The sequence below is a fragment of the Rhagoletis pomonella genome, unplaced genomic scaffold (assembly GCF_013731165.1).
Source record: "Rhagoletis pomonella isolate Grant_MI unplaced genomic scaffold, Rhpom_1.0 Rhpom_scaffold_00001, whole genome shotgun sequence".
Lineage (NCBI taxonomy): Eukaryota > Metazoa > Arthropoda > Insecta > Diptera > Tephritidae > Rhagoletis > Rhagoletis pomonella.
In genome coordinates this window covers 79,021,048-79,039,313 of record NW_023458555.1, presented here as the reverse complement: position 1 = coordinate 79,039,313, position 18,266 = coordinate 79,021,048, and the positions used below count along the sequence as shown (strand labels likewise).

The 18,266-nt window shown below is 33.1% G+C and overlaps 1 protein-coding gene across 1 annotated transcript; it reads right to left on the bottom strand.

Moving 5' to 3' along the window:
- Positions 1-735: 735 nt before the first annotated feature.
- On the bottom strand, positions 736-1,161 carry LOC118733509 (callisulfakinin-like). Its single transcript, XM_036462927.1, has one exon. The coding sequence runs from the start codon at positions 1,159-1,161 to the stop codon at positions 754-756; it is 408 nt and encodes a 135-aa protein (XP_036318820.1). The 3' UTR covers positions 736-753.
- Between the last annotated feature and the right edge of the window lie 17,105 nt (positions 1,162-18,266).

The window sequence follows — 18,266 nt, the reverse complement described above, 5'->3', positions numbered from 1 at the left end:
GGGGAGTACATTGCAATAAAAAAGAGTGCCTTTACTGCCAAAAGCAGTACACCGGGCAACCCAAATCAGTGTATCGGATTTGCTTCAGAGTAAATTGCTGCCCTTTTCCTGCAAGTCAATATTGGGTTCTTGTGGAGTATAAATTCGATGATGTTTTCTGAAATTTCCGATTGCACAGCCGAAATCCCGATCGCAGGGAAAAAACTATTGGCTTCTTATAGAAAAATAATGATAGATTTTATTGAATCTCTTGGTATCCTGTAATGCAAAGAGGAAACACCGCTTGCTTGGTTGTTTTTCGTATATATTTCTATAGTGGCACTATTTAGTAATTTAGATCAAAAACCTCACATGTCCGTGAAAAACTCAGTCGATTAAGAGACAAATTTTAAACAAAACTGCCATCTTAATATAAAAGATCAAATTTTGGACTTGTACGGTTGTCGAACTTTTTGATTCAACTAATGGAGCCTTTATGCAGTTCCTGAAAAAAGGAGGCAACAAGAATGTGCATAATGTAAGTATGATTTAAACGCATACTCTAAGTATAAATACATCTGAAAGTAAATACGTACATACGAATATTATTACTAAGTATCTGTTTATATACATAGATATATAATATATATATAAATATGTTCACGGTATATTCACAATCTCTTATTCTTATTCTTACAATATCTTATTCTTTTATTCATAGTTGGTTAACCAAAGTCGTCAAGATTTTGCAGAAAAGATTTTTATGATCTTAGTTTATGAATATGTACTTCTACCAAAACGCATGTGACCGTAATCGTCGAATTGCTCCTCATCACCTCGTTTTCCGAACCGCATATGACCATAGTCGTCAAAACGCTTGGATCGACTGCTGTCCTCATTTTCCAACAAATCCAGTTCGAAAGGTACTTTAGACCGTGATGTTTGCAACATTTGCGGACCGAGACCGTATAGAGGCCGCACATTATGATAATTTCCGAGAGAACGTCTACCGGTGGCATCCCCATATGATCTCAGAGGCAATCCATTTGAGATCTCACTCCCGCCATTCGAACTCATATCACTTATTTCTGCCTTGTTTGTCCCTAAAGTATTTGCTGAAGTCGAATTAAATAAAACACAGAAAAACGAGATGAGAGTTATTAATTCTGCCACGCTAGACATGCTTTGGATTAGAAATATTAAAGGGTCTTGCGCTAAGGACACGTTTCTTCAATTGATTTGAATAACTAATGGCGATGCACCTTTTATAACGAATGAAAGATACAAGAATTTAAAATATATGTTTTTTTCTTTTTCGCCTTTTTAATATTTCACTGCATTTTTTAAATAGCGTCTTAAACTCTGCGCTTATCATTTATTTAAATTCAATTACAAGCTGTTTCTCGCAATTTTACTCTTAATTGACAGGTGTTCGCAGCTCCAGAAGAATATTGATACATAATAGATTGACGAGCAAGGGCGTTAGTTGTTCTTATATGCTACGGAGTGCTAAAACGTTGTACATACGGGGCACAGTGGAGCGTTTGATCAACTTATCCGGACAAAATTCGTTTTCCAATTTTAAGATAATTCAATATTGTTTAAGTCAAGAGATGTACATAGACCTACAAAATGCGAACATTTTAATATTTAGCTTTCATTTTGACATTTTTCACATGTTTTTCGTGAAAAAGAGGGGAAAAATTACTTATAGTATCGCCCAGTTGTCGAAATTCGACCACTTTATTTTTTTACACACTTTTTCAATTTGCTTGTTATCAATATAGAGTTAAAAAGTGCTTCATGTTGATGATGATTTTGAAGTATATTGTCACTCTGAGTATGAGGCAAATCGGACCATAAATGCGGGTTGTTCCCGAGTCATAGATAATTAATAGAGGTATGCACTGCGACCAACAGGTCGCACAAAAAAAAACATGGATATTTTGGACGGCCAGATGCTGTTAAGCCTTTGAACGGTGACAGGTAATAAGATCAACGGAAATAAGGTCAATTGACTTTATTTCCCACCCTGGTGCGAAATAAAGTCAATTGACATTATTACCTTTTTAAAAACGAAATAGAATCAATTGACATTATTTCTCTTTCAAACATTAAATTTGCTTAGCTTTGCGGCGGCCCGCGTACCCCGCGCAACCGGCGCGCACACCACGTCACGCTACGCCGCGGCCCCTCGGCCCCTTCCCCGTCAACCGCCGTGCTGTAACGCAGGTAGATTTATTTTTTTTATACGTTGAAATATAATTTTTATATATTTTAAACATCGAGGGCTTATATTCAATAATACCCTATATCTGCACACTTTTCACAAAGATGAGATTCTGATATAAAAATCCACCTAAGCTTTAACTGTCATCGGTGATATTAATGCTATCTTTATAACGACAGGTAATAAGGCCCAGATGGTTTCTAAAATCTCAAATTAGTTTTTGTGCAAATTGCAGATAGAGGGTATTAATGAATTCAAGTCCTCGATATTTCGCATTTTTATATTTGTAAGTTACTTGGCTCAAACCGTGCCATTTGTTCCCATTTTACTTCAAATGACACTTAATTTTTCAATTTGGCACACAGTGCCAAAATGGCACTTTTGTAAAAAAAATAACGTTTCAATACATTTTTGTGAAATCCTATGCGTGCTTTATTTTATTGCTAAATGTTAATGATTAAAAGGAATTACACCTTTTTGGCATTTTTATTTTTCTATTTGGCACATTTTGGCACTTTTTTATCCTCAATAAGGCATCTCATAACTAAGGATAATTGGCAGCCCTGATTGGAAGATTCCTGCTGTGTTTTGGGGCAACAACTTGTCTGCAGTAAAAAAGCATATAATTTGTGTTTCAAAAGTGTGTGAAAACCAATCAATTAACTTATATGATCGCGGTTCCGATATTAGATAATCAATCATAATTGTTTATACCTGCATTTTGGCACATTGGCTCGTTGAATGTGCCATCTAATAAATAGTGTCGTCGTTCTCCTTAGCTGCTTTTAAATGATGTCGTCACAAATTGCTGGCGGAGACATGAATACAGTGTAAGAAAATTCTTTTTCTATAATTCAATTCCGAATTCATTCAAAATATGCTAATTTAAAACACAGAATTCTTTCAGTGTTCCTCCGGGGTTTTTGGACATGGACTGTTTCGTCAATTTAATAGTGTTCGCTTTATTTTTGTGGAAACGAAAAATGTTTTTCAAGTTATGGATCATTTCTACACTCTTTCTTCCAATATTTCTCGTATTCCAGCTGTGCGCAGGTGTTTAGTTTTTCGCATCGTGTTTTTACATATTCGTAATTTAAATTTTTTTAATAAAAGCAACTGTTGGTAGTTCATGATTGTGTGGAGATGAATATCACAACACTGAGTATTTGGCAATAACCTTTTTCATCTATTAAAAAACAACACTTACGGGGCAATGTTTATTGTAAGAACAACATTTTTTTCTATGAATCGACATACTTTGAGCATTGTTGACGCTATTTCCATTTGAATGAGGAAATAGCATCAATGACTTTATTTTCAAATTTGTGTTTACTTTATTTCGCTTTTGAAAAGGTAATAATGTCAATTGACTTTATTTCGCACCAGGGTGGAAATAAAATCAATTGACCTTATTTCCATTGACCTTATTACCTGTCACCCTTTGAACACCTTTGTAGAAGAGGAAGACGAGGAAAAAGCCAACTGGCCAAATCATTAATTTAATTTATTTAATTTGTTTACTTAAAACTTTTCATAACTAACATTTCATAATTATATTTTTTATAATTTCTTTTTCAATGTTTCTTCAAAACCAACACTGAAAAAATTGGTACATAAAAAATGAGAAGTAAATTAATATTAAGCTGGAAAACGCAAGTTTTGTATTATGATTGTTTTCTTTTCAAATAAGATTTATTGAAGAAACTGAGAAGCATATTATAGATCAAACAGAAAGCAAAAAAGACATAGTTTTGTAGAAAATATGTTCAAAAAGCATGGAAAAAAAATTTCCAACATTTTGCTTCATAAGCACTACAAAAATTTCCTCTATAAATTTTTTTTTAAATTTTAATTGTTGCACAGGTCCCTAGCAATAATTTGGCTTTAACAGATTGAAAAAATAGCAATTAGTCGACGAGTTATAGCCATAAAACCATATAAACAATATGCTGAAAATCGGCATTTGACTGCAAAGTTCGAAGGTCGATAAAAAAAAATTCGAACTAACATAAACAAACGCCGCGATACGGGTCTTCTAATATAGCCTCTATTTTCACCCCTCACACTCAGAATCGACGTAACTTTTGCTAACCTGAATTTGTTCCACAGTGTAATTATATTCCTATATTTACCTGTATTAAAGTATATTGTATACATATATACATGTAAGTGCAGGCCCGACTATAGGGTGAGGGAGTTTCCCTCCGGGCCCTGGTTTGTCCTAAAATTTAGCTGGAAGATAAAAATTATAAAATTCTGTTAAGTTGATAAATTTGATTAATTAATTTTCATTTAAATTCCAATAAATAAATGCAAAATCGCATGGCTAGGTACGCATGTAAATATAGTGAGGTCATTTCCAAGCTAGTCAAAACAAGCGCCAATCTAGCCTAATGTGAAACATAGAAAGGTTTCCCCACATTCCGAAGTCAACAGATGTTTGCTAGTCTTAAGATCAGCGTTGCCGCTTTGGTAATTTTTAACCAAAATTGGTAATTTTTTTCTTTATTTGTCAAGTAAAGTTTGGTAATTTGGTAATTTATTTTTCAATTTGGTAATTTTTTCCATTCGGCCTTACATGTCAAATAGGTCAATATTGGTTCTGATTCCACATTAGAAAGTGGACCGTAAGCGTTTCTTTTATATCAATACCAGGTAATCCTGAAAGTTTCGCAAGGCGAAAGGTGTTCCAGGGTTCCTTGGCTACTAGAATGGTGTGTTTTTTAACAAACTGCTTGAAAGTGGCTATTGCTAAGTATATCCACCGTCTCCTTACCTGGAAGGTTTTGGGTGGTCCTACCTTTCCCTGTCAGTTCGTCAGCTTTTCAATTACCATCAATTTTCCGGTGTACCCGGCAACCATACCCTGTAGGGAAAACACGAACTAGTGAACCAGATTTCTAGTTCAGTACTAGTTCTTTTTTGCCAAAAACGAATCAGTCCGATAGTAACTAGTTCCGCACTAGTCCAAAAGCAGTGAAATGTGGTACTTTCACTAAACTATTCTATTTCAAATTTTAAAAGTAGGGAAGGTAATCATTATGAGTAAAATAATTAAAATCAGCATTTAATCATTATTTTATGAATTATTATTGAGTTTTATTTTTTCGCTCAAAAGGAAATAATTATTATTTGATTTTTATTTTTGGGATTACAAATAATGATTATTTTGTGATTATATTGTGATGAGATTATGATTAATTTTCAGTTTATTTTTCCACTTAAAAGTAATAATAATTTATAAAATTTAAAAGGCCATAAAGACGCAACCTACTGAAATGTTTATCTGAAAAGTTTGGGTCTTAGTTGGGTTAGTTTTCGGTAATTTTTTATAAAAATATGGTAAATTCTAAAACAAAATCCCCAAAAAATCAGAGTTCCAAACCTTGTGCAAATTTAAGAAAATTCTGCAAAATTTCATTAAAATAATTCACTTTCTATTTACGCTCTCTAGAAAAAGTTTTGACTGAAAGTTTTACTGAAATTTTTACCTGAAAATTTTGGGTCTGATTCCTTTTATAAGGGTGCGGCTACCTCTCAAAAGGATACGTCTGTAATCACGCTGGTATAGTTTTTGAGTTGCTTAATAATCATTATACTTAGCGATTCCATAAACAAAGGCCAAGATCATGAAGGACAATTGAGAAAGGCAATGCAGTTGCAGAAAAAGAGCCATTTAATAAAAAAGTGTCAAAATAATTACCACTTTCTCTCTAAATTTATTTAAAAATGCAAGCCACCAGAGCTACCTTTTTTTTAAGAAAAGACAAATTAATTTTTTTTATGCAATCCACCACAGCTACTTTAACACAGTCAGTCAATAAAGTTTAGGTACAATACGAGCAACCATTGTTTTAATATTTTAGTTTTCGGTAATTTTTTATAAAAATATGGTCAATTCTACAACAAAATCCCCAAAAATCAGAGTTCCAAACCTTGTGCAAAATTTAAGAAAATTCTGCAAAATTTCATTAAAATAATTAACTTTCTATTTACGCTCTCTAGAAAAAGTTTTTTAGCCCATTCAATTTTAGTATAATGAAGTGCAAGTGTGAGGAAGCTAGGACTTACCAAACAACAACAAAAAAAAAATGGTAAGTCCTAGCTACTTCAAACTTGCACTTTGTTATACTAAAATTGAATGGGCTAATAACTGAGTACATAACTTTTTTCTAAAGAGTGTAAATTGCAATACATGGATGGAAATTCGCAGAGTTTTCTTTAATTTTGCATAAGGCTTGGAACTCTGATATTAACCATATTTTTATAAAAAATTAGGGAAAAATAAAATATTTAAAAAAAAGTTTCCGGTATTGTAAAAACTTCACTGTACCTAAACTTTGTTGACTGACTGTTGAGTTAAGTACGACAAAAACTTTCGAAGTACCTCATATACATATAAGCTTAAAAAGAACTGAATTTACTTAAAAATTAATATGCTTAAATTTATACAAGTAAGATAAAGTGAACTAATATTTTTACTTTTAAGCAGAACGCACTTTGGTTTTTTACTTACTACTTAAGTTTAATACTACTACTACTACTAATGTGCTTTATAAATTTTTAATAAATGCGTTTAAACATTTGTGATTGTATTGTCCTTCCTTCAACCGATCGTATTTAATATAGAAGGGAAATGTTTCGACAAGCCTGATTAGAAATGTACATCTTAGGTGACGAATTTATAACAGGTTGGGAACTACATATAAAAAATGGATGCAGATCGAACTAGATCTCATCTGTCGAATTAGGAACTGGTTTGGAACTAAAGAAAAGGGGATGCAGAACGAACTAGATCTTATCTGTCGAATTTGGAACTGGTTCGGAACTATAGAAAAAGGGATGCAAAACGAACTAGATCTTATCTGTCGAATTTAGAACTGGTTCGGAACTAGAGCCAAAGGAATGCAACGGGGGACAATTGACACTTCCTTGGACATCGCAATGTTAAATTCGCCAGTCGCTAGCATGCAAAAGAGAATTAACGCGTACTAGTCATGGTTCCAAACGCACTAGAACCGAACCAGTTCCGCACTAGTTCGTTTCCCCACAGGGTATATATGAATAGAATTCTTCATAAATACGTATTTTCTCGTTCAAAAGGCTACGGCTTTCTGCGGGGGACTTCACTCTGTCTATGTGTGAGTCGAAAGCTTTCCTTCAAGCGTTGAATTTTTTATATATTTTCTTGTCACTTGTTTACATACAGTGGTCGAAAAATTATAGTCGCACCATATTTTGACAAGATTTATCATATTATTTTTTTTTGTAATTTAATTTTGGTTATTTTTTATAAAAATATTATCCTTTCTTTAACAGAACTCAAACAAATTCAAACTTCAAATCATTTTACTTTCGTAAAAATTTTTGGTTAATGGAGCGCTGATTGCCTGAAAAGCTAGGTATCTTCGGATATATATATGTGCAGATATATCGATCCCTAACTGCCAAAATAACGTGAGCGACATTTTTTTCAAAATTTTCTTTTTGATGTTGAAAGGCATCTAGATGCTCTAAGAATATTTCTGCATCAAAAAGATTTTTAAAAAATTTCGCTTACGTTATTTTGCGGTTAGGGCTCGATATGTATGTTTGTACAGTTATGCACATAAAATAAGTTTGGTAATTTTTGTTGAATTTTGTAACTTTTTCCGGTGATTTTGGTAAAAAATAAAAAGAATTTGTGGCAACACTGCTTAAGATACGACCCGAGCATGACCGCTAATTTAAAGCGTTAAAGAATCTATGTATGTGTTGTCAAAATGTTGTGATCGTAATAATTTGTCTATGATCCATGAAACTTTTTGAACTCGAAATTAAAGAGCGGTCTTCAAAGAGACTCGAGGCAATTTACAACAGGGGAAAATATAAAATCAATACAAGACGAGTTTTTTGCATAAAACCCATCTGAGCTTAAAGGAACGCATATTGACTAAAACCATAAAAACTATTTTACGCATTCATTGCTCTGTACAACAGCATAACAAAGAAAATTATATATATACTCTTATATTATATACTCTACACACTACTAGAATAGAGGTAAGAATACTTGGTATTTTTCAAAAGCACTGAACAAGTATGTAGTGATAAAGTTGGAAATTCGTTTAAATACTTAAAATTTTTTATTAGGGTTGGAGGGGAGCACGGCCCATAATTAGTACTCAATAATAAAAGAATACCTATAGAGTAATAACTGTTTATAGTTAATTTTTGTTAATAACAATAACTGAGTTGTTAGTGCACTCGCGAAAACTGTTGTTGCTAAATGCGCATTTTTTTTATTTAACGGTTTTTCTCAAACGTACATGTTTTCGCTTGCAATAAAGAAACATAATGACAAATAATGCAAATATAAATATTTTTTCTTTGTGAAAGAAACTACGCAAAGTATTTCGGTTCAGCCCTGCATGACTTTGTAACCAGATAAAAGTTAGCCGAATAAGTTGACCAAAAGGAGGTTATTATAGTAGGCGACTATGAAACCCTCCACAAGGTAAACATGTAAATACATATTTAAAAAATTATTCATATTCAGTCTTATTTATATTCTAAATGCGAAAATTCCGAGTAAAATCGAAAAAGTGACAGTTTGTGAAATCGGCACTTGCTATGATTTCAAACTTCGCATATTCTGACTTGGTAACGACCCTTCAAATTAGTCCAATTGGAAATTACATCGTTCCAGACCGACTGAGTTGAATTTGGTTCAAGAACACCGTGAATGATGTGTGCATTTTAGTTAAATATCTAATAAATTTTATTTTCAAGAGCTTCGGTTTATACATATTTATAAGAAATAACAATTTAATTTTGATAATATATTTATTAATAAAATTCTTTTCTCCGAGCTTTCTGTTCCGCAAAAGAATCTATAACATCATCAAAGTTTAAAGATAGAGCCATAGAATTATTAATAGACAAAATAGCTAAGATAGAGTTTCTCAAATAGGTTTTTATTAATTTTAGTTTCGAAAACGATCGTTCAGCACTAGCTGTAGGCAGGGCCGTCGAGATAAAACTCGTGCCCGGGACTAAAAAATCACGGCCACCAATATATAAAGTGTATAGAATTAAAAACATATGGCCCAAATCGCCGAAAACGAAACCGAGAGAAACAATTTTTTCTCAGGTTTCGCAGATTTTTGAAACCATGAAAATTCACTTTACACCTTTAAATTTATGAAAATAAAAAAAGCAAAACATGAAATTAAGGGTTACTCATATTTAAGGGCCACCATTTTTTGGATTATACTTGCTTCTCTTCGATTGCCTTGTATTACATTGAAGTTAATAAAAAAGCATTCGACAAAACAATCAGTGATTAACTTTCTTAATGAAAATAAAGTCGGCATAATTTTTTAAGGTTATGTCTAAAATATCAAAAAGTTTTTCGGCGTGGAATCCACCGGGCTAAAAAATGGAAAAATCCGGCTTTCTTCCTGCATTTTCGGCCTTCTTCACAATAAAGCAGTTTCCTATACTCTTCATTATCCATGTGTTTTCGCTACAAAACTATTTGTAACGAAAGTCTTTTTTACTAATTGAATTTTCAGGTAAAATTGTTTTTAATTTAGTTAGAGAAAGGGCTTATTGAAAGCAACATTGTAAGCTATTCAACGTTTTAATGACCCATAGATAAAATTTATATTCTTTCTAACTCAAATGGGCTCAGAAAATAAAAATTACGTAGTAAAGTAAAAAAACGCGGGAATTATTTTATTTCAAAAAAGAACGAGGCCAAAAGAAGCAAAATAAGAAACTGAAAGAAGAATAAGATTATCTATTAAGTAGTAAAAATCTGTTAGAATTATTTCAAGTACTTTTCTAGTACTATTGTTATCCTTCAAAATGTACTCTCGAACGGTGATATACGATTTTTCCTTTAAGAGTTACGACCACTTAAACTGTCGTGTCATCGAGTCTAACGTCGACGAACCAAGCATATGCTTTCTGAAGGAAAAATCGTAAAGTAACACTAGAGCAAGTAAAAGTGGCCATTAAAACCGTTTTTCTTGTACTCAATATCTTGGAGCAGTTGTGAGCTCGAGCTCGAAAACTACTTCTGAAACGACCTAGAGCTGCACGGCAACAGAAACTTTCAAATCTGTATTCATAATTATCATGTTCTTAATCTCTTTTGGTTGCATGTCAAATGGCAAGTCTACTGAATTCATGCTACTTTTGCATAAAACAGACTACAAGCCATTGAAAAACCTAATTAAAATCTAACCGTGCATATATCTCACAGGTAACGCAACAGCCTTTTTCTGTAACGTAACAGTAAGAATATTTTTTGCAAATATTGACCTAAAAATTAAATTTACCTGTTCAATAAATACGTAGTTCTTGAGTTATATAAGGAGTGCAGACTTTCTCAATAATATAAAGCAGCTTTTAAAAGTACTTCCAAAAATTGTAGTTTAACAGTCCGCTGTTGAAACATTTATAACTCCTTAACAACAGCAGGGTGAATATATTTTAGGTACATATTAAAAAATGCCACATACGTACTTAGCTTTCAGATGCAAAAAGAAAAACTACCCGAAAGTTGTATTTTAGCAAGTTTCAGCGGTATTTGAAAAGCACTGTGAGCCAAAACATATGGTAACAGTACGCCTTTTGTCCCATATGATAATTTCCTTTAATTTGTAGAGTCAGAAGCAATCAGCACGAATGGAAATATAATTGTAATATTTATAATAAAAGCCTTTAACGAAGGAGCAATTACATTGTAAAAAAATAATAAGAAGTTACGGTTCTGATATTTCGGGCCCCTTAAGAAGCCCGAAAATCACCCCTTTGCCCCCTCCCTCTCGAAGGGCCTGGCTGTTGGCACTGGAATTGGAACAAATAACATTAATGCGGTACATACTTCAGGAAACAGGACGACATAAAATAAAGTACATATATCTATAGTCATAAGCAATAACCGTCTAAGTTGAAAAACCTGAATTCGAGAAAAAACATTTGGATTGTAATGTTAACCTTATGTTAACCTTTAAATAGCCTAGCTGGTGAGATGGGGATTTCACATACATATGGAGTAGTAGCTGCTGAATACGATAGCATGTATGTATAACTCAATTCTTTCTTAAGTCGACTTAGGGGCGGATTTTCAATAGTCTGATAAGCCACGAATAAATACTAACTCGGCAGATAAGTCGAAATGGCGTTGGTCAATAGTCAGTTAAAAGTTATTCGTAGAATAATTCGCTTAACTGAGGAATAAAGTTATCCAGCCATTCGTTTGCCTGATAAAGGCGGGATAGCAAATTAACAAAAAAAAATTGACGTTCCTATAGTTGGGAAATAATTCATACGCGCTTTTCTTTTGTGGAAGTAACCTGTACTGTAGCTTTATTATGGAGTTAAATGATATAATTGAACATTTTCTTCTTGAAGAGGATCAAGAAGTATATGAAAATGCGAGGAAAGAAAGAGTAGTGAAACCAAGACCAAATCATTTTGAAGATTGGGAATGCAACGAATTCTTTCGAAGATTCGGGCTTACAAAATATTCCTGTCGGTACTTGTGTTCATTAATTGAAAATCAATTGAAATATGCCACGGATAGGTAAGTTATTTTTCGATCCTTTCATTTACGAATGGTGTCGTTGGTATCGGTTAGTTTGAGGCTGGTAAAAAAAGGTTACGTGGCGCTTACCACCTTTCCAACAGGAAAGGGCAAAGACTAAAGAATTTATTGACCGGTCTCTTTTTTTCCTCGGACCCCTAAAAGCCTCAAGAAAGTCTCATGAAAAGAGGGAGAAGGCGGTAAGAGAAAGGACAGTTCTGTTGATTGAGGGTTATGATCCTGAGTGTGTTCGTGGACCGGATGCTGCAGCCCCCTCGGTCGAAAACGCCACCTTGAATATTCATTACCACAAGAAATGTTATATACCCTTGGGGCGGAGACATTTTATTAGCGATTTTTTCCTTATTTTGAAGAGACATCCCTGAGGAGCTCTATAGTTGGAGGGCAATAAGAAGCCGGTCAATAAATTCTTTAGTATTTACCCTTTCAAGTTGGAAAGGTGGTAGGTGCCACGACTTATTCATTTTTTACCACCCTAAAATCAACCAAACTATTCGGTTTCCTGTAAAATTTATAACCATTTCCACAAACCAAGCGGTTCCGGTCATGCAGCAGCTTCTATTATGCTTACCTTTTTATATAACTATCGGGGACTTTTCGAGTTTACATAAACCAACAGTATACCGAATTATAATGAGAGTAACAAAGCAATTGCATCCCTTCGGCCCTAATTTATAAATTAACCAAATAATGGAGAAATTACATGAATACAGGAAGAGTTTTATAATATAGCGCGATAATATCTCCAGGTAAGTCGGGATAACACTCGTTTTTATACCTTTCATGAGCATAAAATGGTATCATAGCTTTGGTCCGATGTTTGTAAGTACCAGAATAAGAAGAGATAGACCCATTAAAATGTATTCTTAATGATCAGAACATCGAGCTGAGTCGATTTAGCTATGTCCGTCTGTCTGTCTGTCCGTCTGTTTGTATGCAATCTAGTCTCTCAGTTTTCGAGATATCCGAAGGAAATTTGGTACGTGGGTGTATTTTTATAATGTATTAATCATTTGTCGGAACCGGAAGAATCGGACCACTATAACATGGGAGCTATATGTATAACTGATTTTTCAGATATGAGACTTTTCGTTATAACTTCTCGATTTATGCAGCTAGGAATATGAAATTATGCAATATTTCCACCCATTATCAACAGAAAACGTAGAGTGAAAATAACAAAGATCGGGCCACAAATATCTCCCATATAACTGGTTGTTCAGTTGAGAATTTTCGTTATAACTCCTCCTTTAATGCAGCTGGGAACATCGCATTTTGCAATATTTCCACCCATTATCAAAACCATACTTACAGAGAAAAGTTTGGGTCGCTATAACCTATAGCCTCCATACCACTGATTGTTCAGATTCGAGATTCTTTGTTATAACTTCTCCATATATGCAGCTAGAAACATGAAATTTCGCAATATTTACACTAATTACCAACAGAAAGTTTACAGTAAAATTAACAAAGATCAGGTCACTGTAACCTATTTATATCCTCCATACAACTGATTGTTCAGATATGCGGTTTTACTGTAAAACTGCTTTATTTGGACTGCTAACACAGAAAAATTTCGTAAGCTATTCTATAAATAATAATACAGTATACTGAGAAAATCGTCAAAATCTACGCAGTATAAGCTTTATCTCTTATACCTCTGATTGTTCAGATACCATTTATTACGATATATCTCCTTTATGTAGGAGTCTAAACCAATTGAGTTGTGTTACCGGTTTAAATACCGATAACACCGCAGTGAAAATAACTTAGATTGGTGCTATATAAGGTATATCTTCCATACCTCTGATTGTTTAGATATGGTTTTTCATATATGTATCTCCTTTATCTATGTATTCTGTAAATATATAATTTTTTTTAAATGCAGTGATCTATTAAAGTAAAATTTTCAGATACTCAGGAAAGGTATGAAGCCTTCGGCATAGCTGAAGATAGCGCTGCTCTTACTTGTTTTTCAATAAATAACAAGCTTGTAATTGTTTTGTATACACTACACGAAAATTTTAGAAATAGAAACCCTGTAGGGAAACGAACTAGTGCGGAACTGGTTCGGTTCTAGTGCGTTTGGAACCATGAATAGTACGCGTTAATTCTCTTTTGCATGCTAGCGACTGGCGAATTTAACATTGCGATGTCCTAGGAAGTGTCAATTGTCCCCCGTTGCATCCCTTTGGCGCTAGTTCCGAACCAGTTCTAAATTCGACAGATAAGATATAGTTCGTTTTGCATACCTTTTTCTATAGTTCCAAACCAGTTCCTAATTCGACAGATGAGATCTAGTTCGATCTGCATCCATTTTTTATAGTTCCCAACCTGTTATAAATTCGTCACCTTAGATCTACATTTCTAATCAGGCTTGTCGAAACATTTCCCTTTTATATTAAATATGATCGGTTGAAGGAAGGACAATACCATCACAAATGTTTAAACGCATTTATTAAAAATTTATAAACCACATTAGTACTAGTAGTAGTAGTATTAAACTTAAGTAGTAATTAAAAAACAAAAGTGCGTTCTGCTTAAAAGTAAAAATATTAGTTCACTTTGTCTTACTTGTCTAAATTTAAGCATATTGTTTTTTAAGTAAATAAGATATACAGGCAGTCAATAAAGTTTAGGTACATCGAAGTTTTTACAATACCGGCAACTATTGTTTAAATATTTAATTTTTCCCTAATTTTTTATAAAAATATGGTTAGTTCTACACCAAAAACCCCAAAAATCAGAGTTCCAAACTTTATGCAAAATTAAAGAAAACTCCGCAAATTTCCATCCAAATATTGCAATTTACACTCTTTAGAACCAAGTCAAGTACGCAGTTTTTTAGCCCATTCAATTTTAGTATAACAAAGTGCAAGTTTGAGGCAGCTAGGACTTACCATTGATATTTAGCAATTTTTTGTTGTTGTTTGGTAAGTCCTAGCTTCCTCATACTTGCACTTCATTATATTAAAATTGAATGGGCTACAAAGCTGTAAACTCAACTTTTTCTAGAGAGCGCAAATAGAAAGTGAATTATTTTAATGAAATTTTGCAGAATTTTCTTAAATTTTGCACAAGGTTTAGAACTCTGATTTTTGGGGATTTTATAAAAAATTGCCGAAAACTAAAATATTTAAATAATAGTTGCCCGTATTGTAAAAAATTCGTTGTACCTAAACTTTATTGACTGACTGTATTAAGTAAGCTGTGCTGGATTGCATAAAACAAAAATTAATTTGTCGTTTCTTAAAAAAAGGTAGCTCTGGTGGCTTGCATTTTTAAATAAATTTAGTGAGAAAGTGGTAATTATTTTGACACTTTTTTTTAACCTCTTTTCTGCAACTGCATTGCCTTTCTCAATTGTCCTTCAGGATCTTGGCCTTTGTTTATGGAATCACTAAGTATAATGATTATTAAGCAACTCAAAAACTATACCAGCGTGATTACCGACGTATCCTTTTGAGAGGTAGCCGCACTCTTATAAGCGTAATAAGACCCAAACTTTTCAGGTCAAAATTTCAGTAGGTTGCGTCTGTATGGCCTTTTCAATTTTATAAATTATCATTATTTTTAAGTGGAAAAATAAAACTCAAAATTGATGATAATCTCTGCGCGAAAAAATAAAAATCATAAAATAATCATTATTTGTAATGCCAAAAATAAAAATCAAATAATAATTATTTCCGTTTGAGCGAAAAAATAAAACAATAATAATTTATAAAATAATGCTTAAATGCTGCTTTAAATTATTTTACTCATAATGATAACCTTCCCTGCTTTTAAAATTTGAAATAAAATAGTTTAGTGAAAGTACCACATTTCACTGCTTTTGGGCTGGTTCGGGACTATTTACTATCGGACTGGTTCGTTTTTGGCGAAAAAGAACTAGTACTGAACCAGAAATTTGGTTCACTAGTTCGTGTTTTTCCTACAGGGAAAGGATACTTTTCCATTAACGTTCAAGCCATGTGCTCTGCAAAATTAAGGTTTCAAAATATAGTCGCCAGGTGGCCCGGATGTACTCACGATACCATGATATTCCTTGATATGATATTCGGCTGCAAAATATACGTTTGACAATGGAACTTTCGGTAATGGACTAATTTTGCAGATAGCGGATGTTTTTTAGACAAGTATTTGATTACACCGTATATAAATAGACGAACTCCAGCAGAACGTATTTTCAATGAATCCAACATTAGAACGAGAAATGTTATAGAAAGTTGCTTTGGTGTATGGAAGCGACGATTTCCATTTCTAGCCATTGGTATGAGGTGCAGAATTCCTTTGGTACAAGATGTTATCGTTGCAACAGTCGTATGACATAATATTACCATAGATATAAAGGAAGACAAACCACCAGAAGATCCAGAATTAAGAGCTCAGCTTGAAGAAGAAACACAAAATATGGAGCCAGTTATTGGAGACTCTGGTGAAGCCAGAAACGTTTTATTAGAATACTTCGAGTCCTAAGTCTGAGTGTAAAAAGTATAAATGCTTTGAATACCCCAATGAAGGTATAAGCGACACACTGTACTTTTTGATCACTCTTCGAATTAATCGTTGCGGTTTCGATAGAATCAACATTTTTATGTAAATTAAAATGGGTCAGAAAGCTAGTGTAATTACCTTTTAATAAAAGATTTTGCCATGGAGCCACAACTACTTTCTGACCTTCAAAAATAGGACAACGCCTTAATTTATTCGCTAAAATACTTTTTGACTGGTATCTTTTGAGGAAAACTCTTTATTATAATGCGTGCACAGGTTTATGAACTAGCTTCATTATATGAAAGCCTGATGATAACGACCACACATTTTTGGTTATTTAAAAACTACACAAAAAGCCTATGTATGTGAAACGTTTTTTAAAATACTAAAGATGTACATACAATTGTGGTCAGCTGATTAAGTTAAGTGACATTTTGACCATTTTTGATAATTTTTCTTTTGCTTAATCAATGCTTATCGTTTTTAAAGGAGTTCTAGCACATTACATAACCACCACCACGTGCATCCAAATTTCAAACTTTGTACAAAAATTCAACAAACTAACAATTACATCCAAAAGTGTTAAACTTTTAATTCAGAATTTTTTTAAATATTTTATGTATGCAGTTTTATATTCCATATAGCCCAATTTGCACTTTGATCCGCTAAAAATTCTGAATAAAAGGTTTAACATTTTTGGATGTAATTAATAGTTTTTTGAATTTTTGTACGAAGTTGGAAATTTGGATTCATGTGGTGGTGGTTATGTAATGTACTAGAAATTAAAAAAAAAAGATAAGCATTGATTAAGCAAAAAAAAAATAACCAAAAATGGTCAAAATGTCACCTAACTTAATCAGCTGACCACAGGTGTATGTTTTTTCCTTATTACCATACGTTTACATGTATGTAAACTCATGGTCAAAGAATAGGTGTGCGACATTTCGACCAGTTTTGACGTCTATTCGTTATTTATAGGAAAAACGATGTCCATCCAAATCCACTTTGTTAAAATTTTAGAATAATTCAATAAATTCTCATCAAAGTTTCAAACTTTTTAATCAGAGTTTGTAGACAAATTTTTTAGTGAGCTAAAGCAGCTTATGGCGTTTACGCAAGGCATATTTAATAAGGTAGAAGTGACAACTAGCTCGAACTCTCTTGTAGCTAGTTATAATGTCAAAAAACTGTAAACAAACGAATTAACCCTATGAGGTGCGAGTGCTATGTTTGCTACAAATTAGCATCAATTGAAACTCATCATGGTGAAATTATACCAGGTGTAGTAATAACAGCGAGATGAAAGATTTGACCCTATCTTTTTTGAAAATTTGCCTTTAAAAATGTGTATAAGATAGCCGCATGTAAAATAAAGCGAGAAAGCTTACCTACTTATAATTTCAACATGGAAATGCATCAGCATAAATACATACATATGTATGTACGTATACTAATTTTAAGGATTACTTCAATATTACTTTCAAAGAATTTTAGCTGCATTCGCATCTTATATGCACATATATGTACATATGGACAGAAAAGAATACCTCATAAGGGAAACCACGTTATTAAAAGAAATAAATGTTTTTTGAAACTGGTTTAACAATTTTTTTGTTTCTATTCGCCCAATGTTTTTGTGCGCATAGTTTATTTAAAAAAAAATCCGCCCTTAAAAACACGATTTAATGTTTTCTTCTACATACGTATGTATATTAGTGTAAATCTAGGTCCTGACGTGGTTATGTGTGCATAATATTGTAAGAAACTACTCTTACTCAGTTCTGAAATTCCGTGTGCTTCAGGCAACCAAGTCTTCTAACTTCGCAACTAGGCCGCTTAAAGTATCGCACCACTTTCCACACACCGCAACGCCCGTAGTTCCTGCTCCTTTCATCTTCTTCTATATATATAAAATAATAGCCGTTTTCGTTGTTCGGAGTTAACTTAAAAACTACTGCATAGATT

Excerpts from the sequence above, each read along its gene's own strand:
- LOC118733509 (XM_036462927.1), bottom strand. The coding sequence starts at position 1,161 with ATGTCTAGCGTGGCAGAATTAATAACTCTCATCTCGTTTTTCTGTGTT.